General features: G+C 36.4%; 1 protein-coding gene across 7 annotated transcripts in view; it reads right to left on the reverse strand.

The window, feature by feature from the left end:
- LOC133518883 (very low-density lipoprotein receptor) overlaps positions 1-20686 on the reverse strand; it is a 256636-nt gene that overhangs the window by 220872 nt on the left and 15078 nt on the right. For all 7 annotated transcript variants that reach the window (XR_009799546.1, XM_061852647.1, XM_061852645.1 and 4 more), the window contains exon 2: positions 15045-15161. Coding sequence is in view for 6 of the 7 variants with exons in the window: in XM_061852647.1 (XP_061708631.1) it covers positions 15045-15161 (117 nt within the window). In the remaining variant the exon portion in view is untranslated. The remainder of the gene's footprint in view (positions 1-15044; positions 15162-20686) is intronic.

Genomic DNA, 20686 nt, shown 5'->3' on the forward strand with positions numbered 1-20686 from the left:
GCTATGGATTTTTATACAACATTGCCGATTACCAGCGAGTGGCTAATCTTCGCACTTCGTGTGCGTCGCAATTCGCCGGCTTATGCACGGCGGGTCACACTGGACCGCATCCCTTATGACCCAGCCTCTGTATTAATGTACCATTTTTCACTTTTCATTGTGCAAATAAAAACAATTCTAGTCGTACGTAAACTTTCGCACGTACGGTACGTTAAGCAATTTTATTATCCGTTAGGAGAGGTAGTGTGTACAATAATGCCTTATTCAGTACAATACATAATTACAGGCTGATAATGTTCCCAATACCAATCGTTAATAGCAAAACCGTTAGGTCAAAAAGGCGGTTAATGACATTAATAAAACCGGGGAAAAGATGTCGTTCTCGGTCAAACACTTAAATTTTTATTACTAGGTCAGAAGCAGTTTCGATTTCGTTTTCACTCTTTACATTGCAAATGTGCTACTTCAAAAGCGAAAAAAAAACTTTCAGTTAAATAAATAAGTTTTAGTGAGATAATCTACCAAATGATACTGCTTAATTTATACAAGTATACGAGCCTATATTAAACTCAAAGCAGAAAAAGTAAAATATTGGCCCTTTTCAAGAAATTCTTGGAATTTGTATTTAAAAGAAAATTATACAAGGTCTTTTTCGGCGCCCTTTATAACTAAGCCGTGCCATGCGCGATATCAAGCCAATCTTCTGAAAAGATCCTAAAATAAGTTTATTGTAGAAATGATCGGAGGCGGCCTTTTCAGAAACGTAGTAATATTATAAAACAAAAAGGAAAATCTTTAGGTATTTAAATAAAAGTAAACAAACAATTTGTAAATTTTCGAGTTACATTTACTGGTTAACCGACCAAATAGAAAACCTCCTGGATCTGTCAATGAACGACCTGATTTTAACCGACATTATTTGATCATGTAATGTTTTCATCTACACTCAACTGGCTTAAGGAACCATTTGAGGGTAGATTATGTTTACTTTTATTTGAATACCTAAAGATACAGAGTATAGATTTAAATTATAGTTAAGTACCCTATTACTTTATTGATTTACAATTGATATGGTTTTGAATACTGAAAGAAACATAGTATCTTGCGATTTTAAAAGACATGTATACTTAGGTCGAAATTTGAAAATAGTTAAAACTTTGTACCAAAATTTTGTATCACTGAAACGAACCAAATTGTCAAAAATACTCTTAGGATTCTGGGTCGTTATTGCGGTGTTTACATGTTTAATGTACACACATCAAATTAGGTTTATTTTATGATATATACATTTTACAATAGGTACAACAAAAAGTGACATACAGTTAGAAACAAATACACACAAAACAATAATATATCAATAAACTACGAGTACAATGCTAAATAAACTATCTTATTCTAAAAGACCTCCGTGAGCTGCACCGGGTGCAAAGGTTCCCATCACACTTGCCGCGTTACCGCGCTGGATAGCGATGGCCAACCTCTGCACCAGGTACGAACCCGCGCGGGCATCAGAGGTCTTCTCCCTAATCCTACGTCCCACTTCCCTTATAAACGCGTCAAACCCCCAACACCCCGTTGTCTCGAAGGCGAGAGGTACAAAATAATAATTCACTTCTAGAACAGAGTATTTTGCCCTCTTTCTCAATGCTGTACAAACTGCACATACCTGTAAATATTATCGAAAACTTAATAAATACTCGACCCTTACTTAAATAAACCTTAAATCGGCAGCATTCTGAGCTTCAATTTGGATTCATGCAAAACTCGGCCCTATCATTAACAGAAGTGTCCGAGTTCTGCCTCATTACTCCAGCCTTACCTTTTTCACTAAGCCGTATTGGAAAAAAGGCGTCTCCTAATAACATTTTTGAATAAGCACTGCAAGGAAAAAGCAACCCTTTCCTGAATGGGTACAAGGGTCAATTCAAATCGCCACTCCTCATGGTATCCCTTAGAAGGGTTTTTACTTTGTGTAAAGCTGACGTTGTCATAAACGATACTTAATGATGCATGGGCATTGAGAGTAGATAAATAGCACTAAATATAGGTTTTATAGTAGAAGCAGAATGAATTACAAATAATTAAACTTGTTTATCATAAAATTTCGTAAAAACACTATTTCCAATTGCATCGGGCTTTTTATTTTGGTGCATTGAGTTTATTTATATTGTGTGTGTTTTTAAAATCTATTAAATCAGTAATTTATTACGCAATAGCGTAACGTAACAAGCACTAGCTTTTAAGGGATCAAAATATATAAGTAGGTAGAATATTTGATTGATATTTGGGTCGATAGTTAAATTGCCTATGCTTTTAAAACTAACTTGATGACTTAGGTATCTAAGGTAGGCACTATGTCCTAATAATAACATCCCGTTAAGAAGACTAATTTCATTATTACAAAAATACCATTATGTCACCTTCAATGCAGTGAATGAATGAATACTACAAGCATGAGAAGCGAATACTCCGAATATAGCCTTTACATTTTCCGCCCATGGCTTTTCATTATCGCTGTTTGAGCCTGACACAAAACGCCGCATTTTAGAAACTAAGGCCAGTAATGCAAGTATTCATGGGTGTATCTGTGTGTACGCACAATTTCCCGGTCCGCGATCGTTTGCCGACGTGATCTGATTGCGGAGCGGATACAGGCTCGGTCTTGTTGACTACGACCGGCGTCGTATTGGACATTTTACTAACCGATTATACGGCCATGTGCATTTTGTTTATAAATTTTATAAGCTATCGTTTCAACGATTTTATTGAGTGTATGTTCTGTGTAGCTAATATTAACTTCAAGTGATTTATCATCAGCACCTACAATAATTTTTAGCGCTTTTAACGACGCTTTTTTTGACGACCGGTTTGGCCTAGTGAATAGTGACCCTGCCTACGAAGCTGATGGTCCCGGGTTCAAATCCTGGTAAGGGCATTTATTCGTGTGATGAGCATGGATATTTGTTCCTGAGTCATGGGTGTTTTCTATGTATTTAAGTATTTATAAATATTTATATATTATATATATTAGGAAACTTAACTGGATTTTTAAAACTCTTCGACATGTAGCTTCAAAGCCATTACTTAATCAACTTTATACTGCTCTAGCCCAATCTGTAATGTGCTACTGTATTACGGTTTGGGGTGGGGCAGCCAAAACGAAATTTCTCGAAGTAGAGAGAGGACAGAGAAGTTTAATTAAGTTAATGTATTTTAAACCTTATAGATATCCAACTGAAGAGCTTTACAAATTTTCCGAACTACTTTCAATTAGAAAGCTATTTGTCTTGCAATCAATTTTAAAATTACATAAGTCCTTACGATATCCAATCCAAACCAATCTCATAACTATAGGGAGACGTAAGCAAAATGTTGCACCGATACCCCCGACTAAGTCACGATTTGCCAAGATTCAGTATAGTAGAGTCAGCTCATCTGTATAATAAAATTAATAATAAAATTGATATTTATCCTTTGCAGTTATTTAAATGTAAAAAAGTTGTGACAGAATGGTTAAAATTACAAAGCTATGATGAAGTGGAGACTCTCATATTATAATATACACAACAAATAGAGAATAGACCAACTAGCATATACATACATAACATATACACACACACATACACGCACACGCACACGCACACACACACGCACGCACACGCACACACACGCACACACACACACACACACACACACAGTTTAGGAAATTTGTATCACATTAGATTACAATTTACTCAAAGTTAAATGTATTAGTAAAATTAAATGTATTGATATTATAAATATCAAGATTGTTATATTTGTTATTTTTACTCAGCAAAACTGCTTGTTGTTTATATTATTTGTTAATTCAATTCTACACGTGTTGTTATGGAAGAGCGGGGTCTTCTGTCACAGGTATTTTATACTTACTAGAAGACTCCAACCTTTACAATTGAACCCAGTATCATTAACAAATAAAACATTTTCATTTTTTTTTTCATTTTCATATATATCGTTGTCTAAGTACCCTCAACACAAGCCTTATTGAGCTTACTGTGGGACTAAGTCAATTTGTGTAATAATGTTCTATAATATTTATTTATTATTTATTTATTTATTTATGTTCTAAACATGTGTTTTTGGACAATCCAAAAAAAGTCATACTTGCAGAAACTAGTTAATAAAAAAAATAATGAACCTAATCCCTCTGTCGAGATTTTTTTTTTAATTTAAAATCGTGAAGGGTAGAATGTTTATTATATTATCGGTATTTTACGTTGAATAAAACTGGTACCTATGATGTAACCGATTCTGTACCCCTAGTGTAAATTTAGTCGATAGCGAAACGTGACGTACGCATTTGCGTTAAGTCTCATTTTGTATGGGTTTTTGAACAGCGCGCCAAGCGGGACGTTTTGGAAAGTCAAAAATCTCATACAAAATGACACTTAACGCAAACGCGTACGTCACGTTTCGCTGTCGAAAATATTTACACTAGGGGTACTGATTAGAGTGATGTAAACGTATAAATATTAACTTTGTAACTGCTCTAATAATCTTAATAATGGAAATTATTAAGATGCTCAAAAACTACTTAAAACATAACATTTCTTACTAACTTTATAAAGAACTACAGATATATACCTACACCAACGCGTGCCATTACTTAGCGAAATGATTTGGAAATTCTTAGTACCCTAGCAGCAGAACTCCGTTGAAATTTGTCGCAGGTACGGTGAATATGATTTGATTAAGGAAATGTTCCACATATTTCTAGTCTCAAAATAGTTTGCTCATTTCGAATGACTTAGAAAATATTGGGGTTATTTAAATGGTACCTAAACCTACTGATATTTGAGTGAATTTTCCGTACACAGGATAATGGTATCCTAGAAATAAAGGAAATTCGAGAGGCGTACGCGGAACCGAAACCAGGACATGAAAGCCTAGTCAACAATTTAATCAAATGTTAGGCGTACCTACATATTTTGATAAGAAAAGAATTCGGCACACACATTTGTATACCATTAACAAACTCATAAGAAGAAAATTGCGAGTTAAATGTTAATATGCGAGTGCAGTAACATGATAAGAGTAAGTAGCCGTATGATATAGTAATTGTCAGAATGTCAAAAAACGAAATTAAAATGAAGGTGTGGGCAATTACTGAAGGTTAATTATTACTGTGACATATCCCCGTCCGAATCTGAGTGCACGGTTTAAAATAACACCACCACCATGCACCATCTGTGTCAAAATCGCTGCCAACTTATCCTGGTCTGACTCTAACTCTACAAGCCTTCACAAACTCTATAACAGTCAAAATATGTGGCTTGGCCGTTTCGCTTCATTACTTTTCTGTTATACAATAGTTCTTGTAACGAAACGGCCAAGTCAAGCCACATATTTTAACAATGGTATGGAATTAGAAGCTTGGCTCTACGTGATATCTGGTACGTTTTTGACAGTGCGAGCCTCATGGTCTCGTCTTGGCAACATTTTACATGAAAATGTTATTGGTGGGATCACTTCTACCGTCACTTAACGGCCTGTATCCTCGTATCAAATTGTCTCAGAGAATTACAGCACAACGTTCATATCTTAAGACTCCTTATTTTAATCGCGACGTTCAGCTCCATTAAGGCAACAAGCTTAACGTAATCTGCTAATAAGGGGCCTAAGCGTTCAGGGCGACCGGGAAAGATTCATTTAATGAAGATTATAATAAACTTCGACGTTCCTAGGTTAACTTCTGTGACAGAATCTGTTTAAATTAATAGTAAAGTGTGCTTAGCGGATCATATAAACGAGAAGTTTCTAACACCAGTGAAATTTAATATTAATAAGCAAAGGAAGTCAATTTGCTGAAGTATCTAAGCTTACCATTTTAATGGGATACTTTTGGTTGACGACAAGATTACTTGATTACACTTGATTAGCCTAGTTAGTTATCTATGAAGCTGACGGTCCCGGGTGAGTGCAAATATTTGTTTCATGAGTACCTTATTTGTTCCTGTGTTGGGTATTTACGAGTACCTATATACGAAGGTACCTAATACCTATTTCTACCTAAAAACAACTGATGAATTATTTATGTACGATACGAGTATACCATTTGATATTTACCTGTCGCTTTTCCGTGGAAGAAAACATCGTAAGGAAACCAGACTAAACCCAATAAGGCCTAGTTTCCCTTCTGAGTGGGAAGGTCAGATTTCGTAAAAACTAGTGCCTACACCAATTCTTGTGATAAGTTCCCATAAAGAAAAGAAATGGAAAAAAGCCGGGACAACGTGGAGAAGAAATTTCTACCTAGATGTACTGAATACAAATAATATGTAAGTACATATTATTAGCATAGTATGTAGGCTGCTACAAAAGTTGGTAGCTGCTCCGGCTCCACTCATGCGATTAAAATATTCTTTATACCATTGTGAGGGATATTCCAATACTTGTATAGTCAATATTTTTTTAGAAAACGCATAGTTTTTTTTTTATTTTTTTACGTCGACGTGCCGAAGCCATCATCACCAGGATGATCAGTAATTGAGACTTCATTATGTGGTATCATTTCATAAACATTATTATTTTAAAAACGTAGAGTTTCTCTAATTCTGAATCTCGACCGTTTTTTATATAAATAATATTGTACTCGCATAAGTAGAGCCGGAGCAGCTAACAGGTTTCGTAGCGTACCTTATAGAGTCAGACCCAAGTTGGCAGCGAAATTGATAGCCCAGCCTGTGCAAGTCTTAAGTAAACGTCATAATTTCATAGATGTTTGACGTTTCAAATATCACTGCACTGTCTGGGCTATGAAAATCGCTGCCGACTTATTTTGATCCGACTCTAGTCTTTAAGGCAGAGACAAAATAAGCCCACGTACGCAACGTATGCAATGCGTTTTGAAAATCTGAACCATGCGTCGCGTTTTGAATGACAAGTTTGTTTTCAAGCATACAAATTTCAGGGTTGAAATTTCAGGACGCATTATATACCTACGCTGCGAACGTGAGCTCAGTTAGTTCCTGCCTTTAGTCGCCTAGCGAAGTCTACATAACGATATTTAAGTGTTTGATTATTCTCTAGTTCTTGGACAATCTACAAATAATATTTGTCTTGGGTTTTATTGCAACATTAGTTAATGAATATTTCGTGGCAAATTGTATGATTCCGCCTTTTACAAACGGCACGGTCATTTTACAAACGTGAAACGTTATTCAAATTGCCGAAGGCAATTGAGGTTGCAATTATTGAGGCTTTCTATTTATCCAAGCCCCAATTATCCAGGTTTCACTGTAACCGAAATTCACTACAGCCACACTAAAATTTGAAACTGGTTAAGCGGTTGCCGACAATCCGATTTAATGTTATAAATAATGACATGGCAACTGTACAACTGTATCGTTGAAACAGCATAAATATGTTTAGTTTTTAACACATTCACCGCATAGCTACGGCCGTAGCGCTAATAGGTCGTTCATGTTGAGTTTCCCGGTATGTAGCGAAAGTGATTCGTAATGGAAACGACAACGTTTCGTGATTAGCGCTGAATGGGTAATACAGAAATACAGATTTTGTTGGTAAATATAAACATAGTACATTTTACACGTCATAAACTTAAAACTATTCAGTCTTAATTATGTCCTTATCAGGTTAGGTACTAATACCTGTTTTTCAAACGGTTAAGCCTTATATATAAATATTAGTTTACTAGAGCCTCCTGAGACCTAAAACATAATCTAAAGTACAAGTATATCTGCATAAGATAGCTCAAGTGTTGGTATGATCTCACCTGTCTAATCAATCACACTACATCTTCACAAACATGACATATTTGCTAAGGCTTTTCTCTACGCAACCTATAGTCATGTTAGTATTAAAAGTAAGAGACTATAGGAGTACGCAACCTTTTCTGCGACGAGCTCTAGCCCCCTTGTTGGCATTGGCATATATAGATTAACATGTATTTGGCTTTTGCTTTTAATTTTGTGGTGATAAAATCCAGACAAGTTACAGTAAATAAATCAAGTGCCGTAAAATGGTGCTACTCTCCTCCCCGCTGGATAACTATGCTCCAGTTGAGTAAAATGACTTAACGCCTATAATATATTGAAATATAATATTTTTATGTTATTATTTATATACCTACTCAGATAAAACGAAAATGAATATATATGTTGAACTGCTATGTTAGTCATAAAATAATCTTTCTTTTTTGACGGGGCCTATTAATTTGGAGCACAATGGGGTAACTTTGCGCCCCTAAGTAAACTATAGGTAGGAGCGAAAATACTTTAAAACAATGGGTATCTTTTGCTTCATTTCATGACGTCGATTTCTCGATAAAAATATGTTAGATAAAATGTTGTGCTTGATAGCTGCAATTTGTCTGAATATTTAATAATGAATAGTTTAAAATATATTCCTGATTTCCTTAAAGTGGAGCAATTATTGGAGTAAAGTAGGACCATTTTAAGTTACATGACCTTACTCAGTAGGTTGCACCCCACTGGTCTCGCTACGTCTCCAACAGTCGCAAACTGATTAGTAACTCCTGGCCTATAATACAATCGTTTGCATTTCTTAAAATTCCAGTTAGTATAGCGGGTGCCCTTAAGCCCATTAGCATATCTTATCTTATCTTATTACGCTGGAATTACCATATCTTTATCATTATGCAAGGTATGGTAAGCAGCCCAGAGGAACTCAGCATTGATTACATGAAAAAGTTATATCGTAATAACTTTTATATCGCGAGATGAAGAAAACTCCAGCAAAATCGCCCTCGCCGAGCATAATGAGTTAAATTTTCCAATTCGGTTCGAAGTTTCTAGAAAGTATTCAATCTAATTGCGCCCGTCATCTTTTATGCCTCTTGCAAAACACGCTGATTAGATTTCGAGCATATTTTTTTATGACAGATAGACAAAGTCAGATAGAAACACACTATTGCGATATAAAGTCACAGAGGATTATGATAAGCTGATATTTAACGATGTTGTATTATTTTATTACATATTCCTTTCGACTTCTATCTCCATCATCAGAGCAGCTAGTCATGCATCTACCATAAATCCTATGCTAAATTCCGTCCATGAAATGACATGAAATGAAATGATATGCATACAGATCTATGCACACCTATACGCCGGGCCAGGTAAAAATAAATACATTCCAGGAGTAAGTAATACGATTAAATACTGTAACCTAACTGATTTTTTACCCATAGGACCTCCTTCAATAGAAGTACAACAGACATTAGTGTAGAGCACAAGACACGGATGTCAGACAATCCATAACTTTTCCGTTCGTTTTTGCAGAAAAATCATCGTCGTCGGTTCAATCAAACACGAAAAACAGGTGTGTACCAGGTGTGATTCAAATAATCTTAGAATTATTAATTAATCACTGCACTGTAATCACCATATCACTTAAGCGAAACAAAGATTATGTTATCATTGTTTTATATTAATTTAATTCGCCAATTAAATTCCGCCTGATAACATTATCAGGATAGCTGTTATTGTTGAAGGTAACAGACGACTTTCATCAATAAAACCTTGACCTTGTTTTTTCGGCAAAAGTGTCTGTGTGCGTGTGTACGTAGCGTCCCAAACCAAAGGCCGCCCCATACTGCAAGGCACCAGCGTCATGCCGTCGGGCCTCTTGCCGTCATCCCTTGCTAAACCAACAGGCTCCAATACAGCTGGCACTTTTACACTGACAAGAGCCCTTCGGATGACATCGTTTAAGCTGGCATGACGAGGAATCCGACCAGCACTCCTACTACAGGAGAGGCCATGATGACCAAGGCTGTCCACCATGGAACCACATTGGCAGCGATGCGGGACATTAGTCACAGCCCCCCCTCGAGAAAAGTTGATTCGATTGTAAGATTGTGACGTTACCGATCAAATCAGGAGATGCGGCCGCGAAAATACCAAATTTCGATGTTAGTATGCACGTTTAGGGGCAAGTTGTTTATTTCGGGAGCTCGGTTGTCGCCATAAATCTTACAATTTGTACATGTGGCCGGTAGATGAGATTAATGCATATTTAAATGCTGACCTAGTTGTCAACTTGAATATACCAGTTTGGGGACTTTACAATCGAAGCAATATGGATCACCGACACGATTAAATTTTTGCGTCCACACCTCACAATGTACATATTTGAGAATTTAATCAGGTTGTGCGAAAAATTGCCTCGTCTGGGTTGGCCAAATTACCTCTACATTCAACTTAAGTAAGTAAAGGTAAAGTTAAAAACTTCAATACTGAACAAAAGTCCAATATCCAATATACTTGTCTCTAAATAAAATAAAAATAACTCATGAAATAAATAATTGTTATTTTTATTTAGCATGAAAATGCTACAACTATAAAATTGCACAATTTTCGAAATATCAACGAACATGTGTAAAATAAACATAAAAAAATACTGAAACTTACATTTGAACTTGAACTGACCACGCAATAGTAGCGGAAGCGCCCCTACCGGTGAATTCTCGCGATATTCTCTAATTCAAAGTTTTGTTTAAGTGAGACGTCACCGAAGCTGAATAATGTTTTATAGCGCCACGTAACAATTTCAAAAAACCTGACTTATGACCACCTTATGTACAACATTTAGACGAAGATAAATAAATACTTACCACTCTAGATATATAAGTACCTAACACATATATATAGGTAGGTAATTAAAGATCCGATATCCGATGCCGGATTGCTTTCTATCGAGGACGGGCGGTCAGATAGACAAACCCTTAAACACGAAATAAATTTTGCTACATCAACCAATAAATAAGGGTTACTTACTCTAAATTAGGTTGCGTTGCGTGAGTAGGTATAATGTTTTTCACATAGCTTGGGTTCTGTGACTGCTGTCATCTCAATACAATTTGGCATTTTATGGTTAGAAATTGTATTGAGATGACAGCTGTCACAGAAGCTATGTGAAACATATTATTGTGTAATTAATTTTGATGATAATCTTCCGAACTTACGAGGTCACGAGACGAAAAACCTCTTCTTTTTCCGGGGGAGTGGAACGTCAAATGAATGGCTATTTGTACGTAACGTAGTAATATCAGATAAACCTCAGTCCATACAATACATATGACCATTGGCCGAGGTTTTCGACAGAGGGGTAAGCTCTTAAAGGCGATTCTAGTTGTTAAATAACACTAGACCCTACTCATAGTGTCGGTGAGTAAGGTTGCCAGAGCTCAAGGAGGGTGCAGAGTGTTAGGGTCGGCAACGCGCATGTAACTCCTCTGGAGTTGCAGGCGTACATAGGCTACGGAGACTGCTTACCATCAGGCGGGCCGTATGCTTGTTTGCCACCGACTTAATATAAAAAAAGGATAAATCCTCCAAGATACACGGTGTCACTTTAGTGCAGATCAAACGAGGTCCACCATAAATATCAAAATGTATAAATGAGCGCTATCTCGCCAACAAAACTGTGATCGCAATTTGGCGAAGAATAAAGTGGTGTCACAATGTTATGTACCTTTATGATAAATAAATATAAAAAAACACCGACACATTAAGAGCTAGCAATAAGACCCATGTATTTTCAATGAAAATAATTTCGACGATCTCAAAAGTACAGATAGGTCCGTTCAATAATTGCAACCGCACATTTTCGTTTCGTCGCACCAGTGTAATGGCACAACGCGATTTGTTGATGAGTTCGCATCACGCACGCGGTTGGTCACAACTATTTGCGTTAGACTGCACGATTGGCTCGCATTCGTGTGCTCACCAGTGCTGGCCCCATTCTTGGTGCCCGTAAGGCCCGTCTTTACGAAGATTACTTCGGTATATTAATACCTACATATAATGGTACACAACCGGTAAATTTACTCGGGCGCCAGAGCGTCGCGACTCGTCATCCCTATCAATGGAAGCCAACAAATGGCAATCAGCGGAACTCGTGCAATCGTCTTTATAAACTATTAAGGGTATCATTAACGTTCATTAATAAATACGGCCTTCCTTTAATGGAAACTGATTTGGCTTGTATAAGAACATACTGCAGTCTGAGGTACTTCAAATTACATACTTCGACTTACTTGAAATGATTCTGTTCCTATACTACTCAGGCTAGTACAACAAAAAAAAATTTCTAAGATTTGGGGACAATTTTTGGATATACCTCCATGAAATACTTTTTAATCTTATCTTACCTTAAGCTTTTACTATGGGTTCTAGGCGACGATATACATACATTTACTCACTATGTAGTAATATTAAGGGTCTTTTTCACAAAGTCTGAAGAATTAGATAGCTAATTAATTAACAAATAAATTAACTGCTAGATAAAACTTCCTGATGAGTTTATTCGTCAGATAAGTGGCAAGGAGCTTACTTGGATATTGTGAAACAGGCCTTAAATGTGTTTTTTTTTCTTCTTTAAGTATACTGTCATCAAATAACTATCATGACGACATTTGTATTCCAAAATCCGTTTTGTAATTTACGATCATAACAATTTAAAAATGGAATGCCCAGGGTCTTCTTACGTCGTGGAGACGCTCCGAAATTTGCCAAAGGATATAAATCTGCATGAAAAGATCATTCTCGGTAAGTATTAAAATCTCGAGAGCAGACATGCTTCATTTTCAAGTTAAACATGTTTGAATTGATCAGTACGTACATTTTTTATCAATAATTCTGGCACCATTATCACTATTTTTATCAGGCGAAGATGTAACTATTATGTGAATTGCACTTTAACTTTAAATATTAAATTAAAATATATAACAGAGGATTACTATAAATAACTAGCTTATATCAAAAATAGACTGAGGCATTGTAGGATTAAGATAGTTTTACAAAGTTGGCAAAACTTACGTAATGTTTTTTTAGCCGTGAGTGTTTATTTATACTCCATATTAGGATTTTAGTGTTAAGTAAATTTAGCGATTGCCTACAACATCAAGTCAAAAATTTTATTCATAACTTAACATACCTATTCAACTAAACTCTAAATTGCCTGAATGTTTTTTTAATTAACAAAACTTTTCGGGTGTAAACTATGTACATATTACAAAAATATTAATCTCGTTTTCGGTCCCAAAAGTACACGGGTTTTTTAAATAGAAGTGGGAACCTAAACTTTTGATTTGTGTCTTTTCCAACAAGGCGAAAACGAAATGTTTTTTTCACAATAAAATATGAAATTTTGCAATTCCGGACAAAAGTTGTTTCACTTCCAGTTTTTTTGTTTTATCCCTATAAGCTGATCATACTTTGAGAGTAGAACTTGGACAAATTGGTATATATGATATTTCATACAAATCTATATATGTTGATTGTTTATAAAGCGTGGGTCATATAGTTATGTCATCAATTTACTGTCACCTCTCTGTTACCTATCTATGATGACGAAATAAAGATTTTTTTTATATGTTACGATTATTACCGTATGTCAATGGTAGGACGGTTGGTAATCATTTGATTCTCCCTTCATTTCTATACATTTTAAAATATTTCGACCGGAAAGATGCGGAAGTCATATTGCTCGCGACAAAAACGAAGTCGAATGGAATGTATCTACTAGATATTATGTTCCATTTTCGAGAGCAAGTTCACCAGCCAACTGCTCAATCTAAAAGTTCAAGTTTTGACTAAAATATCGGGCTCTTAAACTACATTCACCCATTTGTTCATTCTACCTACGTATTTTTACATCACCATTGAACGGCTCGGCTGTGTGTATAATTAATGTTTCACCTTCCGTTTCCCGCCGACACTAGTATTAAGTAAGTACTTATCCTTATTATTTAATTAAAGGTAAATTATCTCAAAACATAAATTAGTAAGAATTTATTCCGTCGCAATTATACATTGAATTTCTCGACGAAACTCAGTTGATTGAACTCCAGGGAGCCTAATTAGCGTAAAATTAGGAGTTCTGAGCACGTTGACGTTACCGAAGCCATTCCCCTTGAATAAATGTTAATAGGCTGTCAGGACAAGGCTCCTTTGTCGAGGCTTCATTTTGTACACAATAACAACAACACAATGGCGCCGATAAATCTTTTCCATCGGGAAACTGATTGATGCGGGAGCATTAATTGATTGAAATGAATACTACTCCCGTTTGAACTAGTGTAATGCATCTTCTGTTCTAGATATGTGCTCTGACGTAATATCTTGTATAGGTGCCTACTATTATGCGATCAATCGGACAGTTGGGAAATGACTCGAAAATTGTTTCGACAAAATTCATAACAGTATAGAAATGCTTAGAAATAAAGAAAAAAGTGGAAAAAATACTGTCCGCGACTCCGGGATACGAGCTCGCCGCTCGACCAACTGAGCTTCTGTGACCTACCCTTTGACAACGAATATTTCCACCTTATTTCCTTCATATGCGCTTGAGGGGGGCGCCTAGCGACATCTACCGTAGGAGGGTAGGGTGTTTTTAAATTGATTCTTGCAGCGGCTTGTAGTATGATTTGCAGGCGTTAATGCTTTAAATTAATTAAAGAAATAATGGCAAATAATTGTCAATTTTTCTCTATAGTATCGATGGTCGTTCAAACATTCAAGTATGATTAATTATCTTTCCAATTTGATATTCTTACAATAAATAAATTATCTTATATATTGACCTCAATATTTTATATTTACCTATAAACCCATTTCGTCTCGCGCACACTCATATCGTTATGAATCGTATATTCCAAAATAACTTGTTGTTTATGTTATTAGCTTGTTTCGTCTCTATTAGTTTCATCTTGAAATTATGTTTATTAGTTACTATGTTCTTAATTAATTATTGCGAGCCATTCATGATTATTTTCTTGAAAGCTTCGGCTATTGAAAAACCTTACTTAAATAACTATACAAAAAATAATATATATTGCCAGTTGCGAGTTCATGATCATTGGATTTCTCCAGGAGATATCAATTTACATATTTATATAAATTGATATCTTCTGTAGAAATTTAGTGTTGAAGTTTAGTTTCGTGTATTTACACGAAACTAATACCTACATTATTTTTTTCCTCCTACTCGTAGATATGTACGTCAAAGTGAAGGCTTACCTTTGCATTGGTCCAAAGCTTCATCAGAGCCATCCTGGCAATCCGCGTGGCCGTCGCACAACCAAGTCTGAGGTATGCATTCCTTGTTGGCACACTGGAACTGCACCAGCGAACAGCCTGTGGGATAAACATTTAACAATCAATTTCACTGAAAAAAATATGACCACTCCGTATAACGCAGTTATCTCACAGATGCGGATTTACAAACTGCTTCTATGCGCGAGCGAATCAGCACCGTATGTCGTGGCCAGATCTTAGAATTGATAATTTCATCATGTGGCAAACATTTCATAAAATTATAGACCGCGGGCATATTTCGTCAGTCATCGCCTCCCGGCTGATTCTTTGTCTGATGATAGTTTAGATGCTGTTTTAAACTAAAAAACCGTCAGCCGGTTCTATCGCGGTGGAATGACCGTCAGCTGTAAAATGAACATGTAAAAAATATGCGCATTACCACTTTATGTGCGGCAAAGTATGCGTAATGTGTAAATTGCGTAATCCATTGATGGCTTTTCTAGCGTTTACGCCTGATGAAATGCTACATGTAAAGTTTCATGATTCGTTATAGCTATCATAAAAGGTATAGCGCTTATTTTTTACATGTTCATGCGACCAGCTGATGTTCTACCACCGCGATATAACCGGCTGACGATTTTTTAATTAACAACAGCATCTGAACTATCATTTGACGACCAGTCTGGCCTAGTGGGTAGTGACCCTGCCTATGAAGCCGATGGTCCCGGGTTCAAATCCTGGTAAGGGCATTTATTCGTGTGATGAGTATGGATATTTGTTCCTGAGTCATGGCTATTTTCTATGTATTTAAGTATTTATAAATATTTATATATTATATATATCGTTGTCTAAGTACCCTCAACACAAGCCTTATTGAGCTTACTGTGGGACTTAGTCAATTTGTGTAATAATGTCCTATAATATTTATTTATTTATTATTATTTATTTATTTAACAAAGTATCAAACGGGAGCCGATGACAATTTTTTTTGTTTTACGTGTTTCGTGGGCTGCTTGAGGAATAGCAACCCCCCAACGGCAGCTGACGTCCACGAGGGTTCGTCATACCTAGCCGTTAACTACTACACGAGTTTACAGCCGGGAGGCGCGATACGTCATGGAAATTGTTCCTGGCTCGCGGTCTATTATCGGTTGGCCACGTCATGAAAAATTCAAACCTAACCTAACCATATCATGAATAATAAATATTATAGATTTTATTACACAAATTGATTAAGTTCCACAGTAAGCTCAATAAGGCTTGTTTTTAGGGTACTTAGACAACGATATATATAATATATAAATATTTATAAATATTTAAATACATAGAAAACACCCATGACTCAGGAACAAATATCCATGCTCATCACACGAATAAACCTTGCCAGGATTTGAACCCGGGACCATCAGCTTCGTAGGCAGGGTCACTACCCACTAGGCCAAACCGGTCGGTATGAAGTGATAGATCAATTCTAAAATCAACGAGAGTGGGAGGGGGTTAGGGTCGGCAACGCGCATGTAACTCCTCTGGAGTTGCAGGCGTACATAGGCTACGGATACTGCTTACCATCAGGCAGGCCGTATGCTTGTTTGCCACCGACGTAGTATAAAAAAAAAAAAAAAAAATAGCATTTCATGAACTGACAACGACACATATATAGCGATGTCCCGCTCGCACACCGGAGCGACGTGTGGATCCGCATCCAATGTAAAGACCGCCTAAATGTTACATAGTTTGGGTGAAAGAGGAGGCTGTGCTGGAATGATATTTTTTTTTTTTGTGGAACACCTAAATCCTCAATCATTTCTTCCTACACAATAATTTGTCTTAATTATATATTTTAATTTTGTGCTATGAATTTTATGAAGTGAATTTTTCGGCTGGGGCTCAAATATGTTAAAACCAAAATCCTTTGTTTCTTTTATGCAGAGCGGTCAGCAGAGCCGTCTTAATGGCACGTACTTAAGCAACAATGTCTTTAAAACGCAACTATCGTGATTGTACGAGTATTACGGTTCAAATGTATGTACCAGCTTATTTGAAGAACAATCAAGCCACGCGGGTGGTAAAAACAACAGGGCATTATATTTGGATGGACTTGTTATCTCCAAATGGGCTGTTTCATGAATTTGAACCATATGAATAGGATATAAAATTGGTTTTTAAGCGGCTCTTATCCGTTTACTTATGACGGCGTTTTTTGTAATAACAGAAGTACTGCATGAAGGAAACAACACCTTTTTTAACAGATTAGGGTTTGAGCAGAAAAAATTATTTCATAAAATTCATACTATGCTTGAACAGGACCGTCTACTAATGTTTCTCCTTATGTCAAAACATATCTGTGCAATTTATACAAAGTACCTACATACATGCTTACATACGCTAAAATCCTAACCCTACTTCGGCAGTCAGGTACAAAGAATACACAAACATTTCTTCGAAAACTAATTTCATACGTGTTAGGTGAAAAGGGAGATAAAATAAGTAACTTTATTTTTGTTGTACCGAGAAATTCAAACTGCTTATTTATACGCTTTGATGATATCTCCTCGGAAAAAATGTACCCATTCTTACTTTCGGGAGATAAACGCACAATCGTCGGATATCGGCCATCGAAACTTGTCGTATAACTCAAGCGGCCTATCTGTGACTCCATTGACCGTATATTTCCATGATCCTAAACAGCCTTCAGTATATTACTAGTGGACACTGAGAGTCGGGACGCCAATACAATACTACAAACTATATCTTTGCCGTCCACTCGCTTGATTTATAGGGCAATATTTTCGTGAACGCGTTCTATTCCCGTGAATGGAACTTGGGACTATTTCAATGATTTACACGTTTCCCGTTTCTACAAAGGTAGCCAATGTAGTTACCAAACTAATTAGATTGTGTTGAGGATAATTTAGCAATTACTAAATGTCGATGATACAATGGACTTTAGCTTGCTGCAAAATTTCTGGTAATGGTAGTTAGTTCAACTGTTAAAGCCTAAAACTAAAGCTTTCTGTGTGTAAAGTTCAATGATTGAATTAAAAAGGCTTTATTACTGGCTGAATTAGCTGCATAGTTATTTACATGACAACGTCAGTTCTTTTTATTAATTAGATAGGTATGATTTCGTGCCTATACCGACACTGAGAGCAATCCAATAAAAAGAACTCGTAGATATACCCGATTATCACACTGATGCGAATTCGCACGTCGTTTGGTGTATCAGCGTAATAGCGCTAATGTGTATGAACGACATGCGAATCCAATCCATCGCATGCACTGCGAAGACTACCATGACTGCACGTACTAATAGAAACAAATGATGATGATGATTGGGTCTGGCTTTGTAAATATACCAATAATCTCGTAATGTAAGTAAGTAGATATGTATAACATTTTCAGTCAACACGTTGAAATGATAGATCGAATCCTATGAACCCAGTTCAGTTCATGTTTTTTTATTCCGACATCCGGCAGTAACAGTGAAAAGCAGCCTTAACTAATTGAAATATAGTTGATTCAATTTGCATATAAATGGCTCGCTTTTTGGCAGTTTTTCACGAAGTGATTTAAATGAATGCAGAGAGCATTTTTGTGCGAAAGACAAACAGGCTATGAGTGTGGATGTCTGTAAGGGACACTAATTTAATTTCATTACTTTAGGGTAGAGGGTGCTTGTGAAACGGGTGGTGGACCGCGGCGCCGGGGTGCTGGCATCCAATCTGAGTGGAGCACCCTCGTGTCTGTCTCATTGAGAGCAAATCGCTCGGCTAGGGGAACGAACGAATCTGTAAATAAGTGCCTAAGCACGTTTCAGTTACCTATAACCTACCCTTATCTGGGATTTGACGTGCAATTTCAACGAAACCTCGTACACATTTAATTATATTAAACGGGAGGGAATGAAAAACCGAACGAATATCACGCTGGGATATTAACTTTATATAGAAAAATTTATGCGATAGAAAGTCCTCTGTTTTTTAGATCGCCTGTTTCAAACCAAAAACGATTTATGCCCGTTCGTGGTAGAATAGTTTACGTTCGGGAAATCTCGGAACTGTATCAGTTCATACACAGAAAAAATGAGTATAGGCTCCGTCCATAGATTCGGATGGCAACTGGAGCTCGCAAAACTTGAATGCTGAGGCCTTAGAGCGAACGCTGTTATTGACAATTTTCATGTTAAGAAGGTTATATAAAAGTTAGGAGCATTTAAACAATTGTATGAAATCTGTTTATCGCTCCCACTTTTTACAATAATAAAAAAAATCTAAAAAAGGCACACGTAGGGGCATAGCTATGGTTTATATACATAAAATTATGTAAAAATCTTATCCATAATGTCAATATCCAAAGAGGAAAATGGGGACTATGTTTGTATGGAGAAGCGACCGTTCCCTTTCCTCTGAATACCTATGTAACAAATCTAAACGACAGTGATGTTATGAAGATATCATAGACGGATTTGTTTTTAACATTCCACTCCTACTACTGTATACGCAGACATTGAACTTGCATAGTGCACACTGTTTCAAATCTACTCGCACGACATAGGGCCTATTTCACAATATCCAAGTAAGTCCTGAATAAGCTACTTGTCACTTATCTGACGAATAAAGTCATCGTTAACGTTTCACAACCTTTAAATAAGCTTAACTGGTAGATAAAGTGCTAAGTTTTGCAGGAAGTATTATCGGGCAGTTAGTTTATTTGTTAATTAGCTATCCGATACTTTACTTGGACATTGTGAAACAGGCCCTTAGACTTACAAATACATGGCTCTTACTACGAGACCTATACCTATTGCTACGAGATTTGGGTTACGAATAATTGAATAGAATTGCCAGCTCATTCAATTACTCGTGATTAATAATTTAATAACACGATTAGAGAGAACGTGCGTAATGACTCGGACTCACTAATGTTAATTTATTACATTGTATAATCAGCTTGCGAGAGTAGAGTTCACTAAACATGCTATAAGTACTTCGCTTTTTAGGGTTCCGTAGCCAAATGGCAAAAAACGTAACCCTTATGGATTCGTCATGTCCGTCTGTCTATCCGATTATGTAACAGCCACTTATTTCCGAAACTATAAGAACTATACTGTTCAAACTTGGTAAGTAGATATATTCTAAGAACTACATATAGATTTACACACAAAAATAGAAAAAAAAAATTGGGGGTTCCCCATACTTAGAACTGAAACTCAAAAATTTTTTTTTTCAATAAATCCGTACGATTGGTCTTCAAAAATTATATTGAGGTTTCTAATATCATTTTTTTTAACTGAATAGTTTCCGCGAGAGACACTTGCAAAGTGGTAAAATGTGCCCCCCCCCCCCCCAACCCCTGTAACTTCTAAAATAAGAGAATGATAAAACTAAAAAAAATATATGATATACATTACCATGCAAATGCAAAAATTTGTTTGAACGAGATCTAGTAAGTAGTTTTAAAAGTGTGGCTGTGGCTGTGACATACGGACGGACAGACAGACAGACATGACGGTTCCGTTTTTTGCCATTTGGCTACGGAACCCTAAAAATCAGGATTCGAATCGATGAAGTCCCTAGAGAAAGGCCTCAATATTGCTAATTAAATGTTTGGCAACCGTATTGTGA

The sequence above is a fragment of the Cydia pomonella genome, chromosome 6 (genome assembly GCF_033807575.1).
Source record: "Cydia pomonella isolate Wapato2018A chromosome 6, ilCydPomo1, whole genome shotgun sequence".
In the NCBI taxonomy this organism is placed as follows: domain Eukaryota; kingdom Metazoa; phylum Arthropoda; class Insecta; order Lepidoptera; family Tortricidae; genus Cydia; species Cydia pomonella.